Source organism: Pimephales promelas, chromosome 25 (genome assembly GCF_988280905.1).
Source record: "Pimephales promelas chromosome 25, fPimPro1.hap1.1, whole genome shotgun sequence".
NCBI lineage: Eukaryota > Metazoa > Chordata > Actinopteri > Cypriniformes > Leuciscidae > Pimephales > Pimephales promelas.
This window is the reverse complement of record NC_142793.1, coordinates 17,407,314-17,435,134: the sequence shown is the minus strand read 5'-3', so window position 1 is coordinate 17,435,134 and position 27,821 is coordinate 17,407,314. Positions and strand designations below refer to the sequence as shown.

Here is a 27,821-nt window from a genome sequence, read left to right as displayed (position 1 = left end):
ATAACTGGAAAATAATGTATAACTGGAACATTATATTACATTGTGCAGGAAAACAATTAAGCTCTGTCTTGGATTGGTTATTATTGGTATATATTAAGTTTTAACCATCAGTCAACATGCTCCATGGGAATGCTCATTATTTGAAGTGGGAGGGCTTGTCTGTTTTTATCTGTGAGTTTAAATGTGAAACGTGAGCAGTTCACAGCTGGACAACAGTCAGCATGCTGGGCTTTCTGATACTGGTGTGGATATGCATCTTCATCCTGTTCCTCTTCATCCAGATCCCGAGGCCAAAGAACTTTCCTCCAGGACCTCGTCCTCTGCCATTATTTGGGAATTTGCTTGAGCTAAACATCAATAATCCTTTGAAGGATTTCGAGAGGGTATAGTATTACATTATCATTCTCATTCGTTTTAAAATATAAATAAATATATTTTAAGAATACCCATACAACTGTCAAGAGTTATCTGTTTAAAACATCTGGTAATGTATTGCATAATGAGCAGCCCCATGTGATGTCTTAACTCTAAGCTGGCAGATCGCTATGGAAAAGTTTACAGCCTGTACCTTGGATCAAAACCTTGGATAGTTCTTAACGGTTTCGAGGTTTTGAAGGAAGCTCTTGTTACTAAGGCTGTGGACTTTGCAGGACGTCCTCAGGACCTCATGGTCAACCATATTACAAAGGGAAGCGGTAAATCTTCTTCCAAATCAACCTTTACTCTTACACCTGTGTACACAATACGGTTAATCAGTATGCTTTTGAGGTTGTTCACTCAGTCTCCCCTTTTTACAGAGTCCACAGAGCAATTTTCAGCCTTATCTGAGATTACAACGAGTACCATTTAGGCCCATAAATAACAGTTATATATTATCCCAGGTGTCATTTTGTCTGACTATGGCCCCTCTTGGAAAGAACACAGACGCTTTGCTTTGATGACCCTGAGAAACTTTGGCCTGGGGAAGCTGTCGATGGAGGAGAGAATTCTGGGAGAGGTTTCACATATTACTGCTAAATTGGAAAAACTAGTTGGTAATAATGTACTCAATCTCATTTTCGTTGTCTCAAAACAAACTCACACAAGAGCTTGAGTTGACTTTCCTATCAATGTACTTGCAGGAAAGTCCTTTGACCCTCAGACTATGTTCCACAATGCTGCATCAAATATCATTTGCATTGTTCTGTTTGGATCCCGTTATGATTATGAAGACGAATTCCTCAAGCTTTTTATTCACCTCTATACAGAGAATGCAAAGATTGCAAATGGACCGTGGGCCTTGGTGAGGCATTTTATCACTTCATCTTTTAAGGGTTTATTTTCCCCAAGACATTTTAAATAAAAATATTTTCTGTAGTTTTTTTTTTTAATTTTTAAGAAGAATTTTCTCTATTCTATTGCAGATATACGATACATTTCCAATGGTGAGATTTCTGCCTCTACCCTTCAAGAAGGCCTTCAAAAATGCCAGAAAAGCCAGAGAATTGTCAGCACAACTGGTCAATGAACACAAAAAGACAAGAGTCCCAGGAGAGCCAAGAGACTTCATTGACTGCTATATGGATGAGCTTGATAAGGTGCTTGCACATCTGTAATGGTATTTTTTTAGGAATACGCAATATATCGGTACCATATTGGTTATTGCCAATATTAGAGATTTTTAAAATGTATTAGTATTGATTGATATTGGATATTTAATGGCACATCATTTACTCTATATTTACATTTACATTACCTTTACCATTATCTAATGATCACTGAGGATACATCTACACTATCTAAACATCTAAACTACGCTTTTTGAAAATGCTCTCCAAAGTGGATACATTTGAAACGCAGTTTTTGCGTTATAGTGTTAGTTTGGACACGAGCATGCATGTTCAGTCATGTGACGCATATTGTACCGACATGTTTATATCGGTATGTGCAATCTGCTATTCACTTTCACAATGTTGTTAAAGAGACATGTTACTTTGTAAAATCTTCATATTACATTCCTGCCAAGATAAATTTATTCTCAATTGCTGTCCTGTGTTAAAACATGAGGGCAATTGCGTTTTAGAACAAACTTAGAGTGGTGAATGAGTGTGACCTGCACGCGTAAGTAGTGTGAGATATTTTGCTAATAGTGATTGTGCCGGAAGAATAACATGAGAACTTTCTTATGTCTGGTCTCTTGTTATCATCTCAGTGAGCTTTTGCATTTTGCTTGAGTTAAGCATTTTCCGACATTTAAATGTGGACGAGAAACCTTTAGAAAACGGTTGAAACGCTAGTGTGGATGGAGAGTGTTTTGAAACAAAAACACAGTTTTCAAATGTACCTCGATTAATGTAGACAGCCTTGAAGTTAGGGACCTTTTACACAACACTGTTTTCAACTAAAAACAGAAACCTTTTTATGCATTTTGGCCATTCTTTTACATGACAACAGCGTTTTGTGGGCCTGAAAATGTTTCAAAGTGCTAGTTGTAAACTACAAAAACGCGAATTTGTGAAAACGGTGACTTTTAATGTTAGTGCATCCCTATTTTACCTGAATTACAAAGTTGTTTGTATTAATCTCTAATCAGTGGTATTTTAATTTGACTAGAGAGGAAACGATGGATCCTCGTTTACTGAAGCTCAACTTATCCTGTACATTCTGGATTTGCACTTTGCAGGGACTGATACCACGTCAAACACGCTCCTCACTGCATTTCTCTACCTCATGAACCACCCAGAGGTCCAAGGTTTGTGTTTTGGTTATTTAATGCATTTTAATTATTCAACCATTGCTTTAGCTTAAAATAGCTTTTATTCCACCAGCAAAATGTCAGCGAGAGATTGATGATGTTCTGGGGGATAAAGATCATGCATCGTATGAAGACAGACATGATATGCCGTACACACAGGCTGTGATTCATGAAGTTCAGCGCGTCGCTAACACTGTACCGCTAAGTGTTTTTCACTGCACCACCAAAGACACTGAGCTGATGGGCTACAACATCCCGAAGGTGAGGAAACCATATACAAGTTATGAGTTTTAAGCCTCTAAAATCATAACTTTGTTTCCTTTTCTTCTCTAGGGAACTTTTGTTATTCCTAACCTCACTTCTGTACTAAAAGAAGAAGGCCAGTGGAAGTTTCCTCATGAATTCAACCCAGACAACTTCCTGAATGAGCAGGGCCAGTTTGAGAAGCCTGAGGCCTTTATGCCTTTTTCTGCAGGTAAACAATTTAGAATCGTATACAGGTACACTGTAAAAAATAATCGTGATTTTAACGGTAAAAGACTGTAAAATGCTACAGTGCAAAACTGTTAATTAGTTAACAGAAAGTTTCCGTACAATATACTGTAAATAACTGTGATACAGTAGGTACATTTAATATAATTTTACTGTAAAAAAATTGTAAAATTTACAATTTTTGAAAGTAAATAAGAACAAGTCTTTGTATAATTTACAGTGAAAAACCGTAAGTTAACATTCTCACAATTTCCTGTGTGACACTTCACTTTTTATGTATTTATGTTGAAATAACTGGTTGGTATGGTCTTTTTTTCTAATCAGTTATTATGTTACATTTAACGTTGTTAAATTAATTTTTAATCTCATGTGTGTTACCATGATGGTGTTTAATGTTTGTGTGAATGAAAATGTGCAGCTTCTTTATATAAATATTAGCTTACTTATGGACACTACTTATGATGAGTGACGATTCATCATTCAACTCGCATCACTGCGGTGAAGATTGTTGGTTGTCAGTGTATTACAATGGTAAAAAAAAAACAGATATCAATTTGGTAACGCAGGTAAATTAACATTATATCAGATAAAGAAATACGGTTGATTACTGTAAATTTTAAGTTAAGTCTGTAAAACCAATAACGATGCTACCGTATTTTTGATGGTAAAGTTCTGGCAACCACAGCTGCCGTTTTTTACCGTAAAAATTATGGTTTTATTTTTTACAGTGTAGTTTTTTTTTTGTTTTTTTTTACAGTGTAGTAGTAATTCGTATATATGCAAATATATGGTGTACAGGTCCCCGTGTGTGTCTTGGTGAGGGTCTTGCACGTATGGAGCTCTTCCTGGTCATGGTCACTCTGTTACGCCGCTTCCAGTTTGTGTGGCCCGATGATGCCGGGGAACCAGATTACACCCCAGTGTACGGGGTCACCCTCACCCCCAAACCCTACAGAATGCACATCAAGTGCAGACAGACAGTCAAATTATAATTTGTTCTGTTGCAAAAGATGATTTGATGTTATTATTTTAATAACAGTATGTAATATGACTGGTCATAATATATAGTATTTTTATTTTTTTTTAAAAAAGGTAATAAAAACAATCACAATGCATCTTAAGACAGTCCTTAAATAAAAAACTTTTACAAAATAGTTGGCTCATCTTGTCTGAATGTGTACCAGAGTGGTTTTATTTTGTTCACTTAATCATTTGTAGAGTTATAATCATTGTTGAAATCTAAAAATGAAAAGACTGTCACTCCAGTCTTCAGTGTCACGTGATTCTTCAGAAATCATTTTAATATACTAATTTGTTCTCAAGAAACATTTAATGTTGAAAACAAATTTGCGCTATCATATTTTTGTGGACATCATGATACATTTTTCAGGATTCTTTGATGAATATAAAGTTAAAAAGAACAGTATTTATTTGAAACAGAAATCTTTTGTACCCCCGGTTTCACAAACCAGGCGTGAGCTAGTCCCAGACTAAAATGCATGTTTGAACTTTTAACTGAAAGCAACTTGTCAGTGCCATTGTTTTGTCTCAAGATGCACACCAGTATACTGTGAAGGGATTTGTATTTAATTGCAGTTGAATGCAAATTCAGGTGAATGCAGAAACGCAGAATTTTGAGCAGTGCTTGTTTGTCTGGGATCATTTTATCTTTCTGGAACACTGCCAATATTTGATCAGATATAGGAGACCTACCGAGAGATTGAGTGGTTTGAGTTCACAAGCTTGTTTTGCTCGAGACCGAGAGACAACAGCTGGACATCAGTCAGCATGCTGGGATCTTTGATTCTCCTGTGGATATGCATCTTCTTCATCTTCCTCCTAGTCCGGATCCAAAGGCCGAAGAATTTTCCTCCAGGACCTCGTCCTTTGCCAGTTTTTGGGAATCTGCTTCATGTGAACATGGCCAATCCTTTGAAGGATTTGGAAAGAGTATGGCTTTATTTTATGTCATCTTAAGTTTAAACATTTCTTTTTTTACTTGTTTGTAAAATAATGTTATTTTTTTTTTAGTTTGCAGAACGATATGGGAATATTTTCAGTCTGTATACTGGATCAAGACCAGCAGTTTTTCTGAATAGTTTTAAGGTTATCAAGGAAGCTCTGGTGACAAAGGCTCAAGACTTCTCAGGACGGCCTCAAGACTTCATGATCAGTCATATCTCGGAAAATAGAGGTAACTCCAACTACAAGCTGTCTCAGCTAAGTAAATAACAGTCTAGCGACAGTTCAGTAAAGAGTGACTTACATATTAGTTAGACACAATGACTCTTTTGCTGCGCCAGCGAAAATACTTCCAACTGTACTGCATAAACAACTTGCCCCGCTCCTGTATCACTCCGCGTCGCATAAGCATGCACAGAGATTTAAAGAGTCAGTCCACAAGGTATTACGCACGCACGCGCGCAACGCAACACAACAGGACTAATTAAAAGTACAGTTTACATCAGGATCAGGAGCACAATACCCTCGATTTCACAGACAAGATTCAGGACTAGACCCAGACTAAAATGCATGTTTGAACTGTTTGAACTGAAAGAAACCTGCACTGGCACCTGTCAATTCCATTGTTTTGTCTCGAGATGCACACCAGTAGCCTAATGATTTTTTCTAAGGCATGTTTATAAAAGCTAATTAAATATTCTAAATGAAAACTAAGGCCAATTCCTGGCTTAATCTAAGCCTTGTATGTGAAACAAGGTCTACATGTTATAATATGAAATAAATAAGCTGTTGGAATATCTTTAGTGCTAGAAACATTTAACTATAACATAATTTTACTAAAGGTGTTGTATTGGCTAACTATGGCCCCCTTTGGAAGGATCATCGACGCTTTGCTTTGATGACCATGAGGAACTTTGGCCTGGGGAAGCAGTCCATGGAGGAGAGAATTCTGGGAGAGATTTCACACATTGTTGCTTACTTAAACAAAAATGCTGGTATTTATTTATATGTGTTTTTTAAAAAGTTTTGATCGACAAGATGAAGATAATGCGATTTATTTATTTATTTGTGTATTTATTTTATATATCAGCTGATGACAAGGAAAATGTCAATCTTTTTAATTGATTTTCATTTGTACAGGAGGAACTGTGAATCCTCAAAATATGTTCCACCAACTTGCATCAAATGTTATCGGCTTGGTTCTGTCCGGATCCCGTTTTGATTACAACAATAAATTCCTTCAGAGCTTCGTTCAGCTCTTTACAGAGATTGCAAAGATCCTCAATGGACCATGGAACATGGTAAGATTTTAGATCCATTAAATTTTCTATAAAGCCAATGATTAAACTATGATGTTACCTGCTATTGCTAATCAGAGGAAGTTGGTACAGTTGGCTAATAGGGGGAGGGACATTCTCATTCTAGAGAGCATCTGATTGGACAAAATTATGTATAGTGCAGTATGAGTCATGAATGTATAATTGGTCTTTTTCTGTTAAATTTAAGCCTGTATAACTTCTAAATATGTATTTTTGTCAACATCTAGAGGTTTTTATGCTATGTTTTTTAGATTCAATAATATCTATTATTCACTTGTGACTTACATTCAAATTTGGCCTCGCAATTTAGAGTAATTGCATATAAGATGGTATGTCCTTTCCTGACAGATATATGACACACTTCCTTTATTGAGAATCTTGCCCCTGCCTTTTAAAAAAGCCTTTGATAATGTGAAGAAGATAAAAGATATAAATATAAGTCTGATCGCTGAACACAAGAGCACAAGAGTTTCAGGAAAGCCGAGAGATTTCATTGACTGCTATCTGGATGAGCTTGATAAGGTGAGAGTTTTTCTTCTGACTTACATAAGAAGCGTCCAAACTTCTAAGACCAAATTGAAATCTGGAAATATTTTCTTGCAAATTGTCATGCTGATAATATAAATTGTCATTTTAAAAATAGAAGTGTTTACACTGGTGGTCTTAGACTGTGTCACCGCATGATTCTTGAACAAATGCACCATAGTTCTAGACTCAAATTAATGATGTCTTACATTCTCACAGATAAAAAATGATGGTTCCACGTTTTCTGAAGACCAGCTCATCATGAACATTTTGGATTTACACTTTGCAGGGACTGATACCACTTCCAACACCCTCCTAACTGCTTTTCTGTACCTCATGAACCACCCAGAGGTCCAAGGTCTGTGTTTTAGAAAAAGCACACAGATTTTTGCTTAATTTAAAGCAGGTTTAGGTTAAACCAGAGACAGAGCAGTTTCTACAGCTGCCATAATGCTCAGTATGGCAGCTGTAGGACGCTAGAACGGACATTACAGTTTTTAAGTCTGAATTGAACTAAAGAAGCTAAAGATGTTTTGAATTCTATTGCAAATTTGACATGTATGTTAACATATTAGCTAACTCCTTTCAGAGAACTTAAACAGACAAACGTGGCCTTGTTTTCTCACCAGCAAAATGTCAGCGAGAGATTGATGATGTTCTGGGGGATAAAGATCATGCATCGTATGAAGACAGGCATGATATGCCGTACACACAGGCTGTGATTCATGAAGTTCAGCGCGTCGCTAACACTGTACCGCTAAGTGTTTTTCACTGCACCACCAAAGACACTGAGCTGATGGGCTACAACATCCCGAAGGTGAGGAAACTTGCCTAGAAACCAGAGTTTTTCCTACTTCAAATCAAATTTAAACTGTTTCTCCTCGGTCAGGGAACTGTAATCATTCCCAACCTCACATCTGTACTAAAAGAAGAAGGCCAGTGGAAGTTTCCTCATGAATTCAACCCAGACAACTTCCTGAATGAGCAGGGCCAGTTTGAGAAGCCTGAGGCCTTTATACCCTTCTCTACAGGTAATCATTCAGAAATGTATAACATGTCTTTTGTGTTTTGTCTTTTCCAGACTTGTTCTGTGATCATCATGTATTTTACAGGTCCTCGTGTGTGTCTCGGTGAGGGTCTTGCACGTATGGAGCTCTTCCTGGTCATGGTCACTCTGTTACGCCGTTTCCAGTTTGTGTGGCCCAATGATGCCGGGGAACCAGATTACACCCCAGTGTACGGGATCACCATGACGCCCAAACCCTACAGGATGCACATCAAGTGCAGAGAGACCGTCCAACAATAAATCATAATGCCAAATATTTGTTTCCTTTGCATAGGATATAATTTGATAAACAGATTATCTTTGAACATCTAATATTAATGATAGAATTATCTACAAAAACTATGTGAGAAATTTGTGATTCCTGTTCATCTACAGTACCCATAATCCCAAAGTGGAATGATCATTCTCAACATTTATTTGTGTGTTTTCACCCCTAATAGGTGGATTCACTCTGAATAAAGACAAATCACATTAAATACTTTGACTTCTGTGTGTTTGTTCAACTAAGGAGAAAGCTGAGGCGCCAGTGGAAACTTTTAAAGGCTACACATGGTTTAGACCATATTAAGGAAAATTATTATTTGCATATGGGTTTAGTAATCTACAAATATATGCAATCCCATCTCTTGAGAACCTATATCGTTCATACAGGTATAGCGGTCATTAAAAGCCAATGGGTCTTACCTGTCTCTGAAAGTTCTCTCTCTTTGAAATGCCTCAAAGAGAGAGAACTCGACGCATGCGCGAGAATTGCGATCTCTTTCAACTACTTCAGTTCAGTTCTCGCGCATGCGTCGTGGAAATCTCTTGAAGTCTCGTTTCTGGCCAACAAGGAAGAAAAGGAATAGTCGAATAAAGTCGTTATTTTTGTTTGTTTTTTCGCACAAAAAGTATTCTCGTCGCTTGATAAACTTATAGTTGAGCCACTGTAGTCACATGGAATATTTAAACATTTTCTTCATTGACTTTCTGGGCCGTCAAGTGTCATTCCCTTAGGAGCCTAACGTTATGTGGTAGTGATTCGGCTCTCAAATTTAATAAAAAATATCTTCATTTGTGCTCCGAAGACGAACGAAGGTCTTACGGGGTTGGTACAGCATGGGGGTGAGTAATTAATGACTTCATTTTTTTAATTTTTGGGTAAACTAACCCTTTAACATCCTCGCGGGCTTAACTCTCAAAAACGAGATCAATGACCAAATCACAAAAAAAAAAAAAAAAAACTTCTTTACGAACAACAACAAAACTCTTATTAGTGAATCAAAAACAACGGATTTTACGAACAAAAGCACAACGAGCGACTCTTGAGAGTCGTTTCTTTTAATGGAATTGTTCAAAAAGGCGAGTTGCAATTTTAAACCAGCCTAACGAATTGTTCGCTAAACAATCTGAAAGACTACACGTGTCGTTTGAAATCGTAATTGGCAACAGATGATGTATGATATAATTTATATTCTTTTATTCCATACAAAGAATAAAACAAATCTTGAATTAATGCGGCCACATCATGGATCAAGATTGTTACACAATACCAGAGGTTTAACAAGAAAAGGTTTACACAAAACAGCAAATGGATTGTTTTTTGCTAGATCATGACATTAGATTTGTGACTACCACAGAAAAAGAACACAAAATCAGTGGATTACAAGTGTTAGCAAATCTTGCATGCGTTTCCACAAATTAAAGTTGTCAGCTCTATTAATGCATTATAAAAAGAAACCACAGATTATTATTATTTTTTAAATATATTTTTGATCTCAAAACTATTTTAAATTTAACATACAAAGAAGTGCGGAAATCTGGCCCCTGATAAAATGCTAAATCCTTTCAAATGGAAACATGATTATCTTCCCCCCCAAAATACTGATGTTAAATCCTACAGTGATAACTGTATTTTCGAACTAATGGGGAAAAGGAGAAGATAAACCAAAAATACAATGAGAGGTTATGTACATCAAGTGTAAGTTGAAAACATGATTATGTGACATGACAAAGTATCAAATCACGCCAATAATACTCATGCAGTGTTTTCAAACCACGCTTGGTCAAACTACTCCTCTAACAACACACAAACCAGTTTAATACCACTTCAGGACCAAATCCTGTCAGAAACAACCTGTCACCACTTTAATCCAGCACGCTGACCTTTTATGTGCACCTAATGATGCAACCTCTATGAAAACATAAATATACAGCGCATGCTGCCATTGCAATAATGCCATGCATTAGTATAAATGAGTTTCACATTGTGCGTATATCTGCATATGTACGGTACCTACAATTTAAGAAGGAACAGAAATGAAATTTTCCAGGCACATCAACGATGAAGCAATGGATATTTTTCCATGATGATTTTAAAAGCTCTATAACATCGTACCAGTTGAGTACCATATTGAGTTTCAAGGCCATTATGAAGGGAAACAATGAGGACGTCAACATTAAGCACAGAATTTTACTAAAATACATATTTTAATCTTTTTTCCCCTCCATAATAAGCTTCTCAATGTGATTAAATGCCTTTTAGTATAATTTTGGTAGAAACTAAACATGTAAAAGGTGGAAAAAGGAGGCAAAAAGTGTGTGTTAAGAATCTCGAACCGGTCTAAAAAGGCAAGTTAGATACAAAATGTAATCATGAATCATATTCACCGCAGGCACTTATATTAAAGCATAGCACCACAGACAAACACGGTCTGCAACCTCACTATGATTGTTCAAAGTGCTTTTTCATAAATCAAGCCCTGAAATTTGAATTCTATGTCTCCCAATCTGAGAACCTGCATCTCTGCTGCCACCAAGTGGACATTTTCAGCCTCAAGTTGTTTCCCGTTTTTGACAAAGCAGTAACCGCTGCTGACTGCATGCTTAAGGGTCTCATGTTATTGTTCAGCTTGGCTGAAGTCGTAGCAGAAGTTGAAATTGCTGGGTGGTTTGGGGATTGGCGGGGCCGTGTCTGGGATCGGGACATTTTCCAGGTCCAGGAGGCGGAGCTTGATTTCCATAGAAAGGAGAATCTCTAGTTCACTGCGCATGCTCTCGCTGCTCATCTCTTTCCCCAGAAGCACATTAAGCCCGTCCGTCCACAGACAGAACTTTGCGACAAAAACAGGACAAATAATACTTGTTTTTACAATTCATTTAATACCAGTTGAAATGATTTAATAACTTCCAGCAGTTTAGTAGTGGAAAAAGTAAACACATTAAACTCACATCTGTTCTGGAAGAGGCGATGAAATTCAAGCTGTACTCCTCAACGTCATACGTGATGCTGAAAGCCAAGTCCAACACCTCCTGCGAAACCAAACACAGGAATTACAGTATTACCAAGGGATGGACATGGTCAGAAATAATGCTCAGGTAGGCCGTGGCATTTAAAACGATGCCTGTTAATGCGGTCTTTAGCAAATGAATACCCACGTTTCATCCTGTATAATGTTGTGATGCCTAAATTCATATTTATTTGGAATATTGAATAGAAGCCACTGATGAACATTAGCATCATACCTTGGTTTGTTTTCCCTTGTTCTCCTTCATATGGGGACAGTCTTTTCCAGTCACCACACTTTTGATATCTGCGACGGGAACTGAGGGGACATAAAAATGAAGTGAATTCTTATTGACAAAGAGGTCTGAGCTCATTTACTCAAAAAGAGTCTTGTGAACATGCTCATTCTAGAGGAGTTAGACTCAAGTGCACTTACTCTTTTCCTGAAGAGCCTCGATGGAGGGCGTTTCCGTCTCCTCATCCACATCTCCGTAGTGCAGGACTTTGAGATTAGGAGAGAGCCGACAATACCACAGCTTGTCTGAAAAACAAACAAAAAAATGACTGAAGGACCTGATAATAATTTTCTGATGCCTTCCTCAGAGGATCCTGGCGTCTCACCTTGCCTCCGTCGGCTGCTGATCTTGCGGAAGAGCGTCCCGTGACACAGACGGTTTAGTCTCTGCTGTCTGATGAGTTCCAGAAGCTCCGGCTTCAGACGTTCCTTCAGCTCACTGGACACAAAGACAACAAGAAAACTCATGTGATGGAGTGATATAGTGATAGCAGAGCCATCATTTTTGAAACACTGTTTCATACCTTTTGCAAAACATTTGTTTCTAACCAGGGATTCGGAGAGCGGATTTATGAAAGCTTGTTTCCACCACAGACTAACACAACAGTAAAAAAAAAGAAGAAGAAGATTCCCCTTTTTCCCCTCACAATTGTGAGTTTATATCTCACAATTCAGACTTTATTTCTCACAATTGTGAGTTTACATCTCAAAATTGCATGGTATAAAACCTATAATTGCAAGTTTACACCTGCAAGTTAAATTTGAAAATTAATTCCTCATTTTTACATTTCGCAATTTTTCACAAAATATAAAGGTTATGCTATATTTTCTCTCACAATTCTCAATAATATCTCGCAATACTGAAGAAAAAAAATCTGAATTGTGATAACTGTGAGAAAAAGGCTCTACCTTTTTTCACTCAGTGGCAGAAACAAGCCTCCACCTGTGTCAAACTGCCAAAATTTCAGCAAATACGGCTTTATTTCATTTCATAACTCTTTTGAAACAGTTGAATCAGTGTCTATATTGCTTTTTTCCGATCTCGGATCAGTAAACATTTTTAATGACGCATTTGTTAATAGTTAATGGCCTTTAATTGGATGATTAACACAGCTCTTCATAAAACAAAACAAAAAAACAAATCAATCAAATGACAGATACTCTTTATATTAAATGGTATTTGCGCTTCTAAATAGTTTTGTTGAAAGTCCAAACTTTTCATGTCAATCGCAATTGGTCTGTAAGAGGGGTTTTGTGTGCTTGGACTGAGTTTGCGCCGTTTTGACCTGCAGGCGTCACCGGCGTCTGCCCTTGAGCATCTCAGCGCAGTGAATCATTTTGTGAAGCAATTGGCTCAACTGATTGAAAGCTTGGTTTCTCCCATCTCTACTTACAGCACAGGTGGAGCGAGCGTCTCCTCCTGGTGGAGTCTCTCCGTCTGTCTGAGTTTGAGAATCTCACTGTAGTTCAATGCGTTCACCTTATTCTTGAAGAGCTCCAGAGACGTGGGTTTACTGGACAGAGTCCTGGTGATCTGCTCCCGGACAACCTGCATCACCTTTAGACAAAGAACGAGAGAAAATGATAGAGATTGTTTAAAGAATCTGATATTATATTTGCAATGTCTGGTGTGAGTCCCACAGTGTGTCCATCTCCTCCAGTAAACAGAGACTGCTTGGCCTCACTCACCCCTGAACAACATATTTCTAGGATTCAGGTCAAGAAAAATCGAAAAGGGGAGATGGGGGGGGCAACTCTAAAACAGCAGGGGAGAAGAAACGGACAATGAAAATATGGGTCTCTCTTGAAGAGAGCGTCCTGCTGTGACACGCTCAGTCAACCGGAAGAGAGGGAAGCTTAGCCGACAACAACACTGATCACTTTAGACTTTGAGGTGAATGTTAATGTCTTTTACAATTTTTTGTAATTCTAAACCATATTCTGGACAAATGTGGGCAAAATAGTTGATTTATTTTTAAAAAATACTTCCCTTAATCTGAGCGGTACAAGACTTGGCTACTTTGCCTCCTAAACACACTTTTTACACACTTTTTGACTCAATTCTACAATGTTAAGTGGGTGAAAAAACCCCTCCTTAATCTTGTATTTGGGTCAAAAATGGGCACCCATAGAAATGAATGGGAAAAACTGTAATTTAGAGCATTCTAAAATAAGCCAAAATAAGACACCAGGTGACAGCAAAGTCGCTTCATCTTTAGGGTTTAGCTCTAAGAACTTATTGGAGTGATATTTTAATGTAGTTAAAAAAATAAATAAATAAAACATAAATATAAGCACAATTTACATAGAAAATATGGCACTTTTTAAAGTAAATAAATAAAAAAAAACCTCCAAAATATTAAAAAAACACTATAAATGGATAGACAAAACTTCATCAAAGACAGTGATATAACATTTATAATAAATAAAAATTAGGATCACACCTGAGTCCTCTGTGCCCACATTTGTCCACAATTACAGGATTAAGGGCCATAAAGTCAATACGGTTTGAGGGCTAATATTGTTTTGTATTTCTCAGGACCATAACATGCAAGTGTATTATTCAAGAACTGATGTTTTGGAAAATAATTTGAGGTATTTGTATGTTACTGCATGTCTAATTCTGCAGATTTGGTCAAATATATTTTGCAGAATATGTAAAAAACAAATAATAATAATAATTAAAAAACAGCAGGGGAAAAAAACTGATTATCTCTGGTCCTGCAAATGACTGAATTTAAAATATCAGATTGTGGGATTTGCTGCCCCTATCTGGTAAAAACAACAACTCACAATCTCACAAATCAGCCCAATACAGCTGTCTTACCATAAGAATATTACAAATTCGATCATTTTTAAGATTTTTTTTTAAGAAATTTAGAATTTTCAGTATCATTACTCAGTCTTCAGTGTCACATGATCACTTCAGTGTCACATGACACATGACAAAACTTTTCTAACATTATAAATGTCTTTACTGTCACGTTTGATCAATTCGTTCTTTCTGAATAAAAAATTCTCAAACTTTTGAACAGTAGAGTATGTGACAGACTTTCAGATTTTCAGAGTAGTGACTCAACAAATAATACTGCCCACTTGGTCAAATAATATAATTTTTGTTTAATTGCTCCTTCTTACTGTATGTCACTCATAACATGAGTTTTACATTTTCATTTCAGAAATTTTGTACATTTTGTAATTTGTTGTACATTTGACTAAATGGTTTAATATAAAGTTGACATCAATTTTTTTTTTACTAAGTTTCTGAGGTCTTTTCTAAGTGCTGAGAAAAATATTTTCAAGATTTGTTATCACAACATATTTTCTTTTGTCAAATCAACTTTATAATTTATTTAGTTGAGATAACTTATTTTGAGTTTCTGATGATTAAATTAAATTAATCTCCTTCATTGTATTAACTCACTTTTTCCAGTTCAATCAACTTAAAATTTTAAGATAACCAGGTTACTTACTTTATTAAGTTAAACCAACAATATTTTTTACAGTGTAGTAATCACAACATTTTTTCTTTTGTCAAATCAACTTAAATAATTTATTTAGTTGAGATAACATATGATTTTGAGTTTCTGATGATTATATCATTCTCCTTCGTTATATTAACTCACTTTTTCCAGTTCAATGAACTTAAAATTAAGGCAACCAGGTTACTTACTTTTTTAAGTTAAACCATCAATATTTTTTTACAGTGCAGAAATGGTTCTCTTCACTATTATCCATTTCATTTCCATCTACTATGCATAACATCCTTACAATGTAAAGACTACGGCACATGCCATCAACAATGCAATAAAGAGTTAAATATTATAAACAACATTACAACTCGTACATATATGCACAACATACCGATAGCACCTCACATCATACATCGTCCTCAATATCTTGGTTATTGAAATAAAAAGAAAAACAGTACTACAATACAGACAAAACACTCACCCTACCTCAGCCTTGGTAAAAGCAGCAGCTGTGGTCCCTTCACAAACACAGTGACACTGTGTGTGTGTGTGTGTGTAGGTGTTTGGGTGTGTGTATGTGTTAGAGAGACTGTATGGTCCCTCCCTCTAGATGCCCCCCATTAAACTCATACACATCCCTTTAAAACACACACAGGCCTCAGCAAAGCAGTTCACAGCACAATGCTAGCAACACTTAACTGGCGTTAAAGAGAAACAGCATAGTCAGGGTGTAAAGATAGTGGGAAAAAGCAGTGAATAGAGTAAGTTTGATGAGAAAACACGTTTGATGAGTCATTTCCCCTTCGAGGCAAAATAACAGTTACTTTTCTCATGTCTGACATCAAGAAAACTGTTGAATTGTTCAATATGAGCCACTTGTTTCTGAACATTAATCCCAGAATAAAAGGGCGGGCTTCCATTGAAAACACAATTTAGACATTAAAACACAGCTATTTTTGGGATGTGATTTACTGTTCAACTGTATTTCTGCTAGGGAGCGGGATTCTTTTTGTTCTTCTAATACCCCTTTATAAAGTCGCTGCCCATGAGGTCGGTGTGGCGGGGGCGACGGTCAGTGAAAACAAAAGACAGGCCGGTCAGCTGGACACTCGCTCCATCCCAAAGGTCACAAGGGTCACAAGGTTTATGGCCTGAAAGCATTTATTAAATGGAGGTCTGTTTTGTTGCACCGCTGAATAGTTGGAGGCTTTCTTTAACATCAGAAAAGGAGACGTAGCAATTTAGGGAATGTTAATACACACAAAGGCACTTAAAGGAGTCTGTCTCTTCAGTCTAGGAGCAGCATGCTTGTCATTCCACCATCTTGACGTTTCTCAGACGCATCCAGATGAACCGATCAATATCCATTTGTTCTATAAACTATAAATCACTGCTGCAGATGGTCACTTCTCAGATACATCTATTGTGACTCAGTGACAAATTATAAAGCTTTCAAGAATACACTTTGATCTTATAATGATAGGCAATAACAATAAACCTTAAAAATGCACTAGTTTTGGATCTTTAAAGTCAACATGAAACAGTGACAGATAGATGGACGGATGGATAGGGGATATTTATTTTATCCAACAGGAATTGTTTGAAGTATGAAATGGAGCCTCTTTTGACGACAAAAAAGACGAAAGTGTACAAAATACATTTATTTTGTCTATTAAGCAGTATCATAATTTTAGTAATATTTATATACTATTATAATATTTAATTCTGTTTTAAATTAGCTTTTATTCTTATATTTTCAGTTTTCATTTTAATGTAAGATTTCGTAAATTTATGTTCTTGTCATTTTTATTAGTTTTTTAAATACAAATATTTCATTTTAATTACGATTTTAATTTGAGTAAATTTAGTACTTCAACTTACTTTATTTCAGTTTGTTGTATATTTAATAATATTTAAATAAATATACCCAATATTTAATTCAGCTATATTTTTAATGAAAATACTAATTATATATATATATATACTGTAATGCTTCAAGCCTCCTATAAAACTAATGTGCAACAATCTTTGGTGCAAAAAAACAAATACTAAGTGGGAAAATAAAGAGAAAGTCAAATGCTATGATACTGTAAAAATACACTAGTTTCAGTAACAGCAGGCCAATATACTTTTACACTGAAATGAAAGAAGATGTGGCACAGAAGCCAAAGAAGAAGCACAGTGATTGTAAATGTTTTGATCTACCTTATCAAAGTCTTCCTGCGTGGCTCTCATCTCTTTCCAAGTCTTGTTGAGGAGCTGAATGCAAATGCAGAAAAGCTCCTCCAGCAGTCGGTCCTGAGCGAAGAAGATGGGGTGATAGTCCGAGCCGGTCTCAGAGGCTGCGAAAGAGACATGAGAAAGATGAGTATATGAAAACTTATGACAACAACATAAGCATATCAGCACATTAATATGTTAGAATGATTTCTGAAGAATCATGTGACACTGAAGACTGAACGAAAATTCAGCTTCGCATCATAGAAATAAATTATAATTGAAAGTATACTAAAACAGAAAACCATTAGTTTAAATTGTAATAAGAGTTCACAACATTATTGTTTTTTTTTCTGTATTTTTGATCAAATAAATGCAGATTTTATGAGCATAATAGTCCTCTTTCAAATATATTTATAACCTAAGTTCTAAAATCTTCATCTGATCATTGTCACCATCTCCATAGCTGAGTTAGTTCACTCACGGGGTTCTCCGATGCGCAAGATCTCACACAAGATGAGCGTGAGCTGGATGCTGCTACGGGCAAACGGACACTCGTGTTTGTCCTCTCTGCTGCTGTTCTCCAGAACAAACTGAGACGGTGCAACAGAGACTTATGGGTCAATGCATAATGATATAGTGACGTACACTAGCCCCAAAAAGTCTTTGTCTTGAATTATATAACAAAATATCCATGTGGGCTCACTCACCCTGCTGTAAGCATCAGGGTAACGGGAGGCAAAATACGCCATGGTGTCCAATGCCAGGAGACCCGGAGGACACCGGCTCAAGTCCTGACCAGGATTACTGTTATTCTGACAAACAAAGATAACTACAATCATACTCTAAATTAGGCCTTGAGGTTTGTTGTGCTATCTTCACACTTCTACAATTTTTTTTATTTTTAAAAACTCACAGAGAATCCGAGCTTCTTAAACTCTTTAGCGCAGAGTGACCGTCTACGTTCATTACTCAGACCGCTCTCGCTTTCTGTCTCAAACGCGGCCTGCCGCAACCCGTGGAGCATGTCCCTCTGCTCCTAAAGGATATGGGAGAAATGTGTGTGAGAAATAAAAGTGACTGTGCGACTCACTGAGAAATCAAATGAAGACACAGAATGAAAGTAAACCTGGCTGTAGGAGTCCAGAGGCGTCCTCATACGGGGCTCCAGGTGGTTTAGACGCACCATCTGCAGCACATAGAGGTAGTGGGCCATCTCATCTCCTACTGAACTAGAGCTGTGGATGATGTTCTGAAAACAGCAACAGTTGTTAAATCGTATTTGCTCTTATGCTTTTTCAGATATTGCTTTTCATGTAGTAGTACTGGGTGGTATACCGGTTAATACCGAATACCAGTGTTTGTTTTCGTTATGATATGATTTTTTAATATACCGCAATAGCGGTGTATGAAGCTTTAATAACGATCGGAACGCAGCGTGGAAACCGTTTTAGACACTGTGTGTTTATTATGAGAAAATTAAAGTGTTTTTGACCTTGGATGCATGTAAAACTAATTTTAGGAGTCTTCCAAAACAAGATAAGGAACTTTTCAAAACAAAAAAAAATCACTTTAACATTTATATTGTTTCAGAAGGCATGTACAGATTGTGACTGTAACAGGACAAAATAGGAAGTATACGAATAGACTAGAGCTTCAAAACTTTCTCACCTTGTGAATATACTGTCGTAGGTTCCTCTTTTCAAGGAAGTCAAAGAGCTCCTGAAACATTTAAAAATACTATAAAAAAGTGCAAATAACCATTCAATTTCAAAATAAGCCATATACTAGATTTATAAAAATAAAAATAAAAATCAGTGAATTTTCTGATTTTCTGAATTTAAACTAGTCCAGAAACCAACTACCTGCCCATGTTTTATCATCAGACACAAAAATACACACTATTGTTCAATTGTTGGAGGTCAGTAAAGATTTTTACATAATATTTCACATATACCAGTAAGTCTTAAATTCTCACCAAGGCTGATTTATTTAATCAAATATACAGTAAAAACAATAACATTGCAAAATATAATTTAAAAATAGCTTTAATATATTTAAAATATATATATTTATTCATGTGATTCTGAAGCTGAATCCAAAATAGCTCTCAAGACAATAATATACCAATAAACAGCCTTTAACTAAAAAAGGTTCTTTATTTTGTTTGCACTGTAATCCCAACAGACAGTGTGAGCAAAACCAAGATGTAAGAGAGACAGACTCACCTGTCTGTCTGCCTCTCTACCAGCCTGCAGCATTGCCATCAGCAGAGCCATGGCCTTAGTCTGCAGCTGCTGGTTTGTTCTACAGTGCATTTGGACGAAAGAAAAAGAAAAAAGGAGGAATAATGAAAATCATTTATGTTTGAACATTGATTTAAAGGTACACAATTTTTTTTTTTTTTTCAAAATAGGCTTGATGAGGTAGTATTTGTTACTGGTGTTAATGGTACTCAGTATATTAATTTACTGGTGTAAATGCATTCAGTTGTTTTTTAACCGCTTAGATAATTAACCCTTTAAATATCACAATGCTAAAAAACACATGCAACTCTTAAACATGATACATGTCTACAGCATGAACTACACCAAAAGGTATTTTCTGAATGAGGAAAAACATTCACTTAAAACTTAAACTTAAAAAACAAACTTAAAAAAAAAAACAATAATAATGTTGTTCAAAAAAACAGCATCATCATTGTCATTTATCTGGTGCATTTATATTTTTCTTCCGCATCCATTAAGTAAACATTACAATACTGCAATAAAATTAAAACAGCCAAATAATCAAGCACTCTTCTGTACTTACACCTGAAGATGGGAGAGGAGTCTCTCGAGGGTGACTTCGAGTTTGACCTCGTTGAACAGACTACTGCTGCTGAGCACCATGCTCTCCAGGATAGCCAGCGACACCTGCTGGATAGATGTGTCCAGCACCTTCGCATTCACAAAACCGGCAATCTGAAAAACAAACATGACTGAATAGGCAACAACTGAGAAGGTAACCAACGAGTTTTGTCATTTTGTAAAGGAAATCTGGTAAGAGGCTTGTGTAATGTTCACAGTAAGCCATTATTATCACAAAAACACAGACAGTGTGAACATGTATGACAGGGTGAAAGGGTATACATGAGATAAATTGCAATAATAATTTGTTTTATTATCATCATTATTATTTTAATATTTAAAATATAAAAAACAATTAATTAATAAATACACTACTGTTCAAAATACTGGAGTAATGATGACGAAAATTCAGCTTTAATTCACACAAATAAATTACATTTTAAAATGTATTAAAATAGAAAACCGCTTTTTTTATTGTAATAATATTTTGCGATATTACTGGTTTTAATTAATTTATCATCAAAAAAATATCAAATATATCACCCCAAACTTTTGAACGGTAGTGTATATAAATAATTTAAATAATTATTAATAAATACAAGGCATAGCATTTTATAAATTATATAAATTGTGCCTGCAGAATGCCACAACCGACCAATCAGAATCCAGCATTTAGAAAGCTGTGTAATAAACACATCTAATGACAGACGGATGGTTTGTTACAGTATCCATACTGTATTATGGATGTGAAGGGAGTAGCTTAGCACCTTTTTGATGAAGACACTGGACAGATTCTCCCAGGACACAATGCCATGATCCATGAGCTCCATGAAGGCAGTGAGAGTGTGTGTCATTATCAGAGGAGCCCTGGAGAAAGAAAAATCATACTTTCAACGTTTGATCTTTATATTGGGCTGCAATAAAACTCTAAGCTGGAGAAATGGGGCAAAGACAGGCAGGAAACTGACTCATGAGCCTCCTCCACTATCTTGACAAGCAGGGAGTGTCCATCTCGACTGATAAACTCTTGGGCGAACGTGATGTCGGTGGAGACAGTGGCCAGCAGCTTCAGGGAGTCACAGCGCACGCCGGAGTCTGAACACTGAATGCCTTTATACAGATCTTCAGCGTGACGGCCCTGACAAACACATTGTTATAAAATCATCAAGCAAACATGGCTATTACATGGTACTATGGTTGTGTACATTTAGATTCTAACACAAAGCCTGAGTGAAGAGATGCGTTTAGATACACTAAAGTAGTTAAAGGTGCCATGTGTAATATTTCTGAGGATCTTTTGACAGAAATGCAATATGACATCCATAACATGTTCTCAGTGGTGTATAAAGACCTTACTCAATGAACCGTTATGTTTGTATTACCTTAGAATGAGACATTTATCTCTACATAACCACGGGCACCCCCTTCTTTGAAGGTCGACATATTGTGTCGCCCAAACAGCACTACAGAGCGCATTTCGTCACTACTTTGAAAGAGAATCAGCAGAAACCTAGAAGCTAGCCATAGACACTGACGATATCTCTTCGAAAGGGAGGGGTGAGCAGTGGGCTGAGCCCTTAGTGCAACTCGCAAACGAACCGCTAGATGCTGCTAAAATCTACACACTGCACCTTTAAATTTTGTCGCCGTCAAAATATCATAAAAACACTCACTGGTGCTTTGGTTAAATGCAGGATGCTGCCGTTTTTGATGTCCAAGCGGTTCTAGAACAAAAGTCATAAAGCAGTCAACAGTCAGTGTACAGGAAGTGATACTGCTATTATTAGACTTCATTATAACTTGCACATATAGTATGTGTGTAGTATAGAGACAGACAGTTAGACAGCAAAAAACAACCTCCTGAGACGGTTTTGGTAAAAAAATTATATTAACTAAAAAAAATCTAAACATAATATTTCATATTTATATGTTATGTCCTCTGTAATGGATACATTTGGTCACTAAATTAATTTCAGTCATTTTTAAAGACCAAGGAGGAACTGTTGTCCTAGTGAAAACTCTAAACATTTGGCATCTCTGAAAACGTATCTCTTTACAGGACATCCAGACTTAAAACTGTGACGTGTGGTGTCAGAAAAGTTCACTAAAATTCAATAAGACAGACAAAAACAGAAAAATAAAGAAAATTACAGAAATAGAAATTACAGAAAGAAAGAAAGTCTTAAGACCAGTGTAGATTAAATATGTCAGGGGAAACTTCATGTTGTGTTTGTCTATATATGTATTGTATCATTATTGTGGTGCTCTATGATGCTGGAATCTACTTATTAGGTGTTCAAAAGCCCAATTGGAGCGCAGCACAAGGCTTGCTGGTTTATGTGCACAATCAGAAGTCAAGCCTTCGCCTCAACTTGTCTGGGAATTCACTGTTTCCACACTCTCACTCCATGCACACACACACACTGTCTGTATTCTATGGATGTGATTCTGAGAGCTGATGATGCCCGGTTTTAATGTGTCCTCATTCATTAGATGATACAAATGAATGAGAGCACATTTAAACCCAGTACCATCAGCTCTCAGAGTCACAGACAGACAGAGAAACAGAGCAAACACAACATGTCTGACCCCACCCAAGATCAACAAAAAATACATAACCAGAGCAAATGACATCATCGGATTAAAGTCCACACACACACACACAGACTGAAGATGATGGAAATGACCTACAGACTCAGTGATGTATGTCTGGATCCCATCTGCATACTGGAGAGCATAGTTGTCAGTACCCGGAAGATTCCACCTTCAAAAAGATAGTACAACACTCTTTACAAAAACAGCTATTTTACATCATGGACATTTCAGCTATGGAAAAAACACGCAAACGCACATCTGGAGTCAAAAACACAGACTTACTTTTCGCAAACCTCTTTTATGACGGCAGTGAGGGGCTTTTTCTGAAACAGATTAAAAAAAAATATGATGCTTTTTTTGTCTGGATCTATTAGTTTATTAAAACAATATGTTTAAAACACAATTCATACGTAGATCCAATGATTTGAATACAACTCTTGTGATAAGCATGTTAATTTCTGAATAAAACATTTTGTTATTGAAATGAATGAACTAAAATGATTGTTTTTTTTAAGCTGAAATAAAGCTTTACATTAAAAATGTACACTTGAAAAACAAACTAATTAGAAACAGTGCCTTGACAACTAACTGACAATAAGTGGAAGTTGAAGTAAGTTAATACAACGCCAAAACTTCTCCAAAGTCCACAACTGAAATATCTCATAATTTGCGGCAGCTCCTGTGGCTCACCGATTAGAAAGTTTAGTGTTTGGGTGGTAGACCAATCGGTGGCCTGTAATTTGTGGTGAATGGCCTGGCAGCGAGTGGAAGTGCTGGGAATGGCGAGGAAGTGCAGAAGGGAAGGTCACTGGGGGTTTGAGGTTCTTTCTAAACTTTAAGTACCAATCAGAGTCACACAATGGGTTCATTCATTTTAAACTAGTTATCTGATGGTTTAGAAAACCCAAATGAGAGTTTCCCTGACAATGGCTGGGTCCTCAAGACAATAACACATTCTGTTAGGACGTCCTAAACAATGGGATCAAAGCCTCTGAAGATACAGAACATGCTCAGCATTTGTCCACCCGATGTTTCGACTGGGTAGACGGCAATAACAGCTTATTCAAAACAATTGGGAATGAACTAATTGGTTATGATTTGTACGCAACAGAAATTCCTTGATCATATAGACCAAAAGAAGTTCAGTTACAAATGTGTTACAAGATATGTTGCATCTATAACATATGAACCTTTTATAATAAGAAACTTATTTATAACAACTAAGAGTTTATAACAATAAACAGGCTTCCATTTTCTCACAAATTGAGTTTTGCTTCACTTACAATTTTAAATACAACAAAGTAATATGTATCGAGAGCTGACTTTGATATACAAAGTACATAATATAAATTACTAAAATATTTTAATAATTAAAATAATTAATTAATAATTAAATAATAATAATTTCCTTCAGAAATTAGAAATGCATACATGTTTATATTTCTGTTACATATCCATATTTCTCTTTACACATTTTAATCATTTCAAATCATCATTTAATACACATTTATTGATTATTCAGATAAGTTGTAACGAGTGAGAATGAGTCATTCTGAATCTGACTGCATTCAAATTCAAGTAAATTCAAAGTGAACGTTGCTATTGCCAAACTTAAACTTGTAACACAGTATGTATACATCTAACTTCCTCATAAAACCCTTGGTCTTTATGTCATTTATCTGTGTGAACTTCAGTATGACACTGAATGAACAGTGCTGTTATTCCTCAAATGCCGACTGTCGTGTCGACGGATTTCGGACGTTTGCACGAACATTGGTCAACATCCCTTTTATGACAGGAAGTGCGTGGCGGCTCACCTGGTCTAGCTGAATGAGCTGCGGGTATGCGCCCGGCATCTGAATGGCAATCTTTACTATATCCTTTTGCTGCGGCATTTTGAGAGACGAGCGTCTACAACTCTGAAAGAGAGATAAGGGGTAGAAATGCAGATAATAAACACTAAAAAATGATGTACAAGTATTCAAACGCTTAATGGTCTGTAAAGCTTGAAACGGTACCAACCTAACAAGTATACTGACATTTCAAAACATACCAAATGCCACAAAGGGTGATATGTACAGGGACGCTAAATAGGTCACTAATTCTATTTCAGGTTGACTCTGTTTTCTGTGTTCTTCCTCTTTTAAAGAAGAACTTGGGTGTCTCTCTGTTGTGCTTTATATTACTTTAACTCGGCATTCTGGAATTAATAGTGTACTAATATGTGCTCCTACATCAGCATTAAGTCTAGTCCACTTTGCAGATAATCCTGGTCCAGAAATGTCCACTCAGACAAAAATCGCCAACCATAGTTAGTTTTACACACCGTCCTACAAGAGTCTTATTAGACTTTGTGACCCATCCAAAAAATACTGATTAATCCAAGGGCAATTAAGGCATTTTCACACAAAGAAGGATAACTGTATTTGCGTTCACATATAATGTGACAATATTGTTTATTTATTAGAAGTCTGCCACTTTAAATACTCAAACAAAATAGAAACTCATTGTTGTGGACTTCACTATTCTCATGGAATTGGAAAGATTTATACAGTTTTATAGTAAGTTTTCATCCTTGATGTGGACTATGGAAGTCAATGGGGTCCATCAACTGTTTGGCTAACCATATTCTTCAAAATATCTACTGTGTTCAGAAGAAGAAAGAAATTCATACAGGTTTGGAACAACTTGAGAGTGAATACATTTCTGGGTGAATGATCCCTTTAAAGACAAAAATGAGAATGTTGTGATCATTTACACACCCTCATGTCATTCCAAATGGGGTCCAAAACAATTATTTTGTTCACAAACAACAGACATATTTTTCAAAATAGCTTTTGTTTTCCAAAGAAAAAAGAAAGTCATACAGGTGTGGAACAACATGAGACGAGTCAGTAAATGATCACAAAGTATTCATTTTGCGCTGAACTAGACCTATCCCTTTAGGGCCAGCCAATCAGCATGAAGCTTGTGATTTCAGCCAGCTCCTGCTTTTTTTGCATGTAATATGCATCCGGTAGTCAGGGAACAGACTGTGGGCGGCCTGTGAAAGTGCCATAATTGCCCTGCTTCATTAAGGAGCCTCTGTCGAATTGTTAAAACAGAATCAAGTACTTCCATATGTGTCCTTAGAAGACTTCCCATTGGAAGGGGAACCAACAGGACCCATCGGACCCAACAGCTGTAACTTCTATCATATCTCCAAGATTTGTGCGATTATTAACAGAAAGATCACTTGTTCAAGAGATAGTTCACCCAAAAATGAAAATTCTGTCATCACTTCCTCGCCCTCAAGTCGTTCCAAACCTGAATGAGTTTCTTTCTTCTGCTGAATACAAAAGAAAGACATTTTGAAGAATGTCAGTAACCAAACAGTTGATTGGACCCTTTGACTGCCTGCCATAGTATGGATCTAAAAGTGCTGTGAAAGTCAATGGTTCCACACAACTGTTTGGTTGCAAAGTAAACGTTCCTCAAAATATCTTCTTTTATGTTCCACATAACAAAGAAATTCATACAGGTTTGGAACAACTTGGGGGTGAGTAAAATGATGATCATTTTCTTTTTTGGGTGAACTAACCCTTTCACTCAGTTTGATAATAATAATCTAAACCACATGACTGTAAAAGTCCACACATTAATGAACAGCAGATTAAACTACTTTTAAGACCTTCCGTCTAGGCTTGGGATAAGAACTGCTGAGTCCGATACAGACCGAATGTTTGTGTTTCCCAGACTCCATTCCCAGCATGCCTCAGCACGCTCAGAGAGAAGTTGTGACAGCACAGCCCTCCATACACTATTTTTGGGGTTGAGAAATGGCTGCAACAAGAAAGAAATGGTCAAAACGGGCTACATCGACTTCATTAGGGTCTTCTGACAGCATTCCCAACTGATCCTTGCCCAGTGTGAAGCATGAGCATGTCTGATACAGTCTGATCTCCAATGGGAGTTTATGGAGGAATTCAGGCTGCCTGGAATTTTATCCATGCCCCCCTCTGACAGACCACCAACTATCACACACACTTTTTCTGCCAGGTTTGATTTAATTTTCTCAATCACACCCTCCTTCAGCAAATCCAAAAGTTCAAGAAAGATTATTAGTCACATGTTAAAAAATTTCTTCCGCGTGGTTGTGCATATTAACCAGTAACAACTTGACGTCTGCTAAAGGATGCATAGGGAGACATTTACATATTATTAAAACTTTTTTGCTTATATAAACACGACAGTCCATTACATTCAGTATAACGCTGTTTTACAGTCTTGAAGTATCAACAGGAGCTTGGTTGGTCTATTCAGAACAACAGTTCAGATTCCAGTAACGAATGTAAACATTTACAAGTTTGAATCTGTGTTGGTTTGTTTAACGCTAGAGGGAAGTGGCAGCCAAAGTGTTTCGAACAAAAGTTATTTTGTTTCGTCTTACCTGTTGAAAGCGGGAGAGAGAGGAAAAAAATCACACTCTGCGAGAAAGTGAAGTAGCGAAGCGGGTAGTAAACATTTGCGCTTTGGTCGCGCGAAACACAGCGACAGTGGTTTGATTCTTTTCGATAGATTGGGTGTCACATTTCGTTGAAAGTTTTCGGAGAGTTCTAATTGACCACATTCACAGTTCCGGGTTGAATTGTGTCCCTCCCGCCCCCTGGAGGAGGGAGTGGACACTCGGCTCTCCAAAAAAGTTGATGGGATTTTCTTTGAAGGACTGAGAACACCAGAAACACTGAAGTGAAACGCTCGAGTTATAATTAACCTATCCAGTGTTGGGTGTAATGCTGACTAAGTAATTAATAACTGTAATTTAATTAATGTAATTTAAGAAAAAAGTTAAGCAAGGGATTACTCTAAATTCTAAATGCTACTCCTGTTGTAGTTTCATTGATAGACTATACAGAATAAGTTTATATGAAACAATAGTGGATTTAACACCTAAATATAATGTCTAATGTTAAAATATGTTTTAAAGGAATGGTTCACTTTAAAAAAAAAAAAAACAAAAAAAAACTTTTATTTACTCAGCCCCATGTCA

At 36.6% G+C, this 27,821-nt stretch overlaps 3 protein-coding genes across 5 annotated transcripts; 2 read left to right on the top strand and 1 right to left on the bottom strand.

Annotated features, from left to right (window-relative positions):
• Nucleotides 1-185: 185 nt before the first annotated feature.
• LOC120495555 (cytochrome P450 2F2) lies at nucleotides 186-4,305 on the top strand. Its single transcript, XM_039695190.2, has 9 exons — nucleotides 186-383; nucleotides 533-695; nucleotides 882-1,034; nucleotides 1,122-1,282; nucleotides 1,404-1,577; nucleotides 2,593-2,731; nucleotides 2,808-2,995; nucleotides 3,068-3,209; nucleotides 4,025-4,305. The coding sequence occupies exons 1-9, from the start codon at nucleotides 222-224 to the stop codon at nucleotides 4,216-4,218; spliced, it is 1,476 nt and encodes a 491-aa protein (XP_039551124.2). The 5' UTR covers nucleotides 186-221; the 3' UTR covers nucleotides 4,219-4,305.
• elmo3 (engulfment and cell motility 3) lies at nucleotides 4,029-27,439 on the bottom strand. Of its 3 annotated transcripts, XM_039695180.2 has the most exons (22): nucleotides 27,222-27,439; nucleotides 26,508-26,614; nucleotides 24,610-24,711; nucleotides 23,075-23,115; nucleotides 22,889-22,961; nucleotides 21,871-21,921; nucleotides 21,166-21,335; nucleotides 20,965-21,064; nucleotides 20,160-20,311; nucleotides 19,577-19,655; nucleotides 19,020-19,070; nucleotides 18,478-18,600; nucleotides 18,265-18,387; nucleotides 18,059-18,163; nucleotides 17,833-17,941; nucleotides 17,337-17,473; nucleotides 13,053-13,216; nucleotides 11,985-12,097; nucleotides 11,800-11,904; nucleotides 11,603-11,682; nucleotides 11,309-11,389; nucleotides 9,536-11,190 (listed from the first exon to the last, which is right to left on the bottom strand). In XM_039695180.2, exons 2-22 carry the CDS (start codon nucleotides 26,541-26,543, stop codon nucleotides 10,978-10,980), a joined length of 2,208 nt encoding a protein of 735 aa, XP_039551114.2. In that variant the 5' UTR covers nucleotides 26,544-26,614; nucleotides 27,222-27,439; the 3' UTR covers nucleotides 9,536-10,977. The 3 variants fall into 3 exon arrangements, with proteins under 3 accessions (XP_088984065.1, XP_039551114.2, XP_039551115.2); XM_039695181.2 differs by lacking the exon at nucleotides 26,508-26,614 and having other exon boundaries at nucleotides 27,222-27,438; XM_089127939.1 differs by lacking the exons at nucleotides 9,536-11,190; nucleotides 11,309-11,389; nucleotides 11,603-11,682 and adding an exon at nucleotides 4,029-5,156.
• LOC120495552 (cytochrome P450 2F2) lies at nucleotides 5,015-8,574 on the top strand. The gene is made up of 9 exons (XM_039695185.2): nucleotides 5,015-5,176; nucleotides 5,258-5,420; nucleotides 6,031-6,183; nucleotides 6,329-6,489; nucleotides 6,856-7,029; nucleotides 7,252-7,390; nucleotides 7,662-7,849; nucleotides 7,922-8,063; nucleotides 8,145-8,574. The coding sequence occupies exons 1-9, from the start codon at nucleotides 5,015-5,017 to the stop codon at nucleotides 8,336-8,338; spliced, it is 1,476 nt and encodes a 491-aa protein (XP_039551119.2). The 3' UTR covers nucleotides 8,339-8,574.
• Nucleotides 27,440-27,821: the final 382 nt, after the last annotated feature.

What these genes read in the sequence shown, in the direction of transcription:
- LOC120495555 (XM_039695190.2), top strand. Translation starts at nt 222, where the DNA reads ATGCTGGGCTTTCTGATACTGGTGTGGATATGCATCTTCATCCTGTTC. An exon ending in CTTTGAAGGATTTCGAGAGG is followed by an intron (nt 384 to 532) that starts GTATAGTATTAC and finishes CTTAACTCTAAG; the next exon opens with CTGGCAGATCGCTATGGAAA. An exon ending in TGGGCTACAACATCCCGAAG is followed by an intron (nt 2,996 to 3,067) that starts GTGAGGAAACCA and finishes TTTCTTCTCTAG; the next exon opens with GGAACTTTTGTTATTCCTAA.
- LOC120495552 (XM_039695185.2), top strand. Translation starts at nt 5,015, where the DNA reads ATGCTGGGATCTTTGATTCTCCTGTGGATATGCATCTTCTTCATCTTC. An exon ending in CTTTGAAGGATTTGGAAAGA is followed by an intron (nt 5,177 to 5,257) that starts GTATGGCTTTAT and finishes TTTTTTTTTTAG; the next exon opens with TTTGCAGAACGATATGGGAA. An exon ending in TCAATGGACCATGGAACATG is followed by an intron (nt 6,490 to 6,855) that starts GTAAGATTTTAG and finishes CTTTCCTGACAG; the next exon opens with ATATATGACACACTTCCTTT.
- elmo3 (XM_039695180.2), bottom strand. Translation starts at nt 26,543, where the DNA reads ATGCTGGGAATGGAGTCTGGGAAACACAAACATTCG. An exon ending in CTCCTCTCCCATCTTCAGGT is followed by an intron (nt 19,656 to 20,159) that starts GTAAGTACAGAA and finishes AATGCACTGTAG; the next exon opens with AACAAACCAGCAGCTGCAGA. An exon ending in TCGCCTCTTCCAGAACAGAT is followed by an intron (nt 11,191 to 11,308) that starts GTGAGTTTAATG and finishes TTTGTCGCAAAG; the next exon opens with TTCTGTCTGTGGACGGACGG.